The 5031-nt window shown below is 35.1% G+C and overlaps 1 protein-coding gene across 1 annotated transcript in view; it reads right to left on the bottom strand.

Annotated features, from left to right (window-relative positions):
* The window catches only part of UNC13C (unc-13 homolog C (C. elegans)), a 769914-nt gene that overhangs the window by 457923 nt on the left and 306960 nt on the right, over positions 1–5031 (bottom strand). Inside the window, exons 8-9 of the mRNA XM_006831631.1 lie at positions 3495–3722; positions 1353–1494 (exon numbers count right to left, since the gene is read on the bottom strand). Coding sequence (XP_006831694.1) covers positions 1353–1494; positions 3495–3722 — 370 coding nt within the window. The remainder of the gene's footprint in view (positions 1–1352; positions 1495–3494; positions 3723–5031) is intronic.

A 5031-nucleotide genomic window follows, 5' to 3' on the forward strand; every position in this document is an offset into this window, starting at 1 on the left:
CTAAAGTCAGTGATGATGATACTGAAGAATTTTATGAACATTTTCAGTGTGAAACCACTTAAACATAATTTCTGGTGATTGGAGATGGAAATAATGCTTGTGATCACATGAAAGAATCTGGTAAGACCAATGACATATTCATTGCAAATACCTTTTATAAAGAACATAAATGGCAGCTATACTTGTGGACCTCACAAGACGGAATACACAGGTATCAAACTGACTACATATGTGGGAAGAGATGATAGAGAAGCTCAATATTATCAGCCAAAAACAGGCCAGAGGAAGAATGTGAAACAGACCATCAGTTGCTCATACACAACTTCAGTCTGAAGTTGAAGAAAATTAAAACAAGTTCATAAGAGCTAAACTATGACCTTGACTACATCCCACCTGAATTCAGAGATTCTCTCAAGAACAGATTTAATGCATTAGACACTAATGACTGAAACCAAGAACAGTTGTGGAATGACATCAGGAACATAATCCATGAAGAAAGCAAAAAGTCATTAGAAAGACTGGAAAGATCAAAATGGATTCAGAAGAGATTCTGAAACTTGCTCTTGAGCATAGAGAAGCTAAAGCAACCGGAAAAAAATGAAGAAGTAAAAAAGCTGAACTGAAAATTTCACAGGGCAGCTCAAGAAGACAAAGCATTATAATAAAATGTACAACTACCTGGAATGAGAAAACCAAAATGGAAGAACACACTCAGCATTTCTCAAGCTAAAAAATGAATGCCTAAGAGAAAATGAGAGGTCATGAAAGTTAGAATCAACCATCTCATTATCTGTGGGCTTCCATTGGCATGGTCCAGCCCCAACTGATGGACCTGGTGATACCCAAGTTCTTTTTTATTGTCTTTACTCATAAATATTCCGATGACAAGATATTGCTGAATCACATATTTATAAATTCCTAACTATGTTGGGTTATGCAAAGTTTTAAAGCATGTTCTTTTTTTTCCTGAAAAATCACCCCAATTTTCTTTCATGAGCCTTCTTTTTCTCTTTAAAGTAATATTTTTATGAATTTGCTTTCAAAGATAAAGGATAAATAATAGTAACTATTATGAGACCATGGAGGCCTGGTGTGACGCTGTGGGCTAAATGCGTCAGACTGAAAAGTTGTTTGAACTGCAAGGTCAGTGGCTCAGGTTTACCAGCTGCTCCTTGGAAACCCTACACAGGGTCGCCATGGGTTGGAACCGACTTGATGGCACTTAACCACAACAACATATTATGAAAGCATACAGTGAGCATTAGAGAAATGAAACAAGTATTATGTGTATGCTTTGTAGGTCTTCTTTAACTTATCTAAAATACTTTAATATTTGTAAATTATATACTCACAAATAAAACTTCTCATCCCATACTGGATTCAAGTTTCCAAAAATGGTTTTAGTCCTTCTTTTATTCTTTCCAACTTGAACAGTAACATATGGGTCACTTGACCCTGTTTTGTCTTTTGCCTGCAAACCTTGTGCAGAAACCACTGTAACAAACCAACACAAACAATTAACAAATAATGTAAGAGAATAAATCCTATGTAAGGCCTATAGAACCAATTATCTATCACTTTGTCCCCTGGTAATAGTAGCCTTATTATCTTCATTCTCATGACCAATCCAAAACCAAATGCATTGCCATTCTAACTCATAGCAACCCTATAGGATACAATAGAACTACTCCAAACCAGTTTCTGATGGGAAATTTTGTGGAAACAATCTGCCTCACCTCTCTCACACAGAGCAACTAATGGGTCTGAACCATCGACCTTTCAGTTCACAGAACACAAATCTGAGCTACCATGCCCCCACCCCTTATTACCAACATGACTTTAATTATTATTGTTGTTGTTGTTTTATATAAAAGAATGCATACATTGAATATTAAAATTTTCTTTTGACTAAGATTTGCTTTTGTCCTTCACAAATATTAGCTAAAACATATGCAAACATAGGAATGTACACTCACATACATATATACAAACTTATTGGCACCTTAGGATAAGCACACCAACAACAAGGCTGGTGGTTCAAACTCAAGAGCTGCTGCTCTGAAATCCTATGCAGGGTTGCTATGAATCAGAACTGAGTCAATGGAAAGCAACGACAACAACATATGTTAGCCTGAACTAAGCCACAGAGTTTTCAATCACCTCATATGCATGTGAAAGTTGGACAATGAATAAAGAAGACCATAGAAGAAGGATCAATGCATTTGAATGATGGTGTTGGCGAAGAGCATTGAAAGACAGACAGCAGAACAAACAAATCTGTGTTAGAAGAAGTACAACCAGAAAGCTGTTTAGGAACCAGGATGGCGAGACTGCGTCTCTTGTTCTTTGAACATGTTGTCAGGAGGGACCAGTCCCTAAAGAAGAACATCATGCTTCATGAAATGGAAGGTCGATGAAAAAAAGAAAGATTCCTAACAAAATGAACGGACACAATGGCAGCTTCAACGTAACAACTGTGAGAATGGTGGAAGACCAGGCAGTGTTTCAAACTGTTGTGCAGAGTCTTATTAGGAGCTGGAACTACCTTCAAGGCACTGAACAACAACATATTAGCCATATATTTAAACACATCATAACATAGACATGTATAGGGAAATAATGATGCCAAATAAGTCTGTAACTTCAAATGGATTTATTTGTAAGTTTGCTGTCAATTTAGATCAACTAAGCTTAGTAAAAGAAGCATCTTTATTTTGCCTTGTAAATACAATATGAGTATGTTGAGAAGCTTGGTGACTGTTAACACAATTTGTAGGCACTTGTGGCTAACAATACAAGCAACTTCAGGAATTCAAATTACTAGACATCACAAAATCCAATAGCTTGACTTACAGATAAAATGGGGAATATTGAACTAGGAGTACATAAGATGATATTCGTTTTCTCATTAGAAAAAGAGACTAAGGGGTTTATTGGCTACTCTTGTAATTTACCACTGGCAAGCAGCAACAAAGCTAATCTCTTATAAACTGCTGGGTATTGATTAAATCTATTTGAAAATAGAAACTTTCTCCCTTTGAAAGAGCTGTTTATTTGGAGAAGACACAGATTGAAATTATTTCAATTATCTGGTATATATGTTAGAATTTTGAAGTACCAGAAAGATTTCTGGTATCAATATTGAGAAGACTAAAAAAAAAAAGTACCTATTATTATTATTAAGGAGCTCTGGTAGCGTAGTGGTTACGAATCGGGCTGTGAACCTTAAGGTCAGCGGTTCGAAACTACCAGCCGCTCCGCGGGAGAAAGATCAGGCTTTCTACTCCCGTAAAGATTTACACCCTCGGAAACCCTGTTCAGGGTCGCTATGGGTCGGAACCGATTCGACAGCACTTAACAACAACAACATGTGTTGGAACCGACTCGATGGCACTTAACAACAACAACAACATTATTATTATTAGGACTGATAGCTAAGATACACATACATCCCAATGTGATATTAAAATTTTAAAGATTTTTTTTTTTTTTACCTGTAATAGTTATTTTTGCTGACCACTTAGATGTCCCATCCAGCACACTCTGTTTGGCTGCCTTTGTGTATTGCACAAAATCTTCTTTAGAAATCTGAAACATTTCCTGAATTACTTCAAATACTTCTGGCCTGTTTTTCTCCCTGATCTTCATTCTTTCTTTCATGGCCATAATAATTGTCTGAGTCTTGTCTTCGGCACCATGCTTAGAACTCTTTTCTGCTGCTCCTAAAGTGAGAAAAATCAGTGGTGATATGAACAAATATGTAGTTACTTTTTGATGGCCTAAGGAAGAAACACAATGAGACTGAGTGAGAGTTTTTATTCTGAAGAGTAAGGGTGAGTTATTTTTTTAAAAGTTAGGAGAAAAAGTCACTACTCTGAAATCCTGAAAAATTATCCCTCCTTTTTGTTATTGGGCAAGTAATTTGACCACGATGATTTTTAGTTTTCTTATCACTATTATTGAACTAAATAAGGTGCTGTACAAACATTTGCTCTTAATTTTAAAAAAGAAAATTTAAAAACAGTGAAGGAATTTGCACAATCAAAGGTATTATATTTCACATTTACTAAATGACTAACCAAAAAGAAAATTAAGAAATATATTGGATATAAATGATGAATGCCATTTGAAAACCATATTTCAAATGTTTATGTGTATCCAAAATACCTAATGATTTTTTGTTGATGGATTTTTAATAATTAAATGGTTTAAATTTTTCATCTAACATAAATGACTGTTATATATTTTATATTTGAATAAAGGGAAATATTTTATTTGGATTAAAAGTGATTCTGTAGTTAAAAAAGAGGGGGGTGGAAATAAAGGGAACTATTGTGCTAGGTAATTTCTAAAGTACCTGGAAGATAGTAGATTTAAACTCTCCACATATGACATATCCACAATTTTGAATGTGCTAAATTTTCACTTTGCCCTTAAAATCCTCTTTGATTTCCAGAACATTATTCCTTGTGGTTGGCTTAAATTTTCTGGTTATTTATGTTTATAACACAAATCTTGCTGACAGCAAATAAGTTCAGAAATTTTACTCAGGAGTCCCTCACTATCTGTAAATATCAACCTGGTACTTTCACTATTTCGTATGGTTTTATGGGTTGTCCAGCATTACACAGGTAAATGCTGTGTGCCATTGAGGCAATTCCTACTAGAAGCAATCCTATAGGAAAGAGTAGAATTGTCACACGAAGGTTTCAACACTAATCTTTGTGCAAGCAGACTGTCACATCTTTCTCTCAAGGAGCAACTGTTGGCTTTGAACTTCTGGCATTTTGGCTAGCAGTCAAACACTTAAATATAGGGCTCCTTCTCAACAGGTAAATCACTGACAATAATTTCAACCCTCTCAGTACATCTCAGAGATTGGAATGTAAAAGTTGGAAACAAAGAAGATGGACTAGTAATTGGAAAATAAAGCCTTGATGATAGAAACACCAGAAATCACATGTTAGAATTATGTAAGATCAATGCCTTATTCATAGGTAATAACTTTATTCAGCAATATAAATGACAATT

Source organism: Chrysochloris asiatica, unplaced genomic scaffold (genome assembly GCF_000296735.1).
Source record: "Chrysochloris asiatica unplaced genomic scaffold, ChrAsi1.0 scaffold00004, whole genome shotgun sequence".
Lineage (NCBI taxonomy): Eukaryota > Metazoa > Chordata > Mammalia > Afrosoricida > Chrysochloridae > Chrysochloris > Chrysochloris asiatica.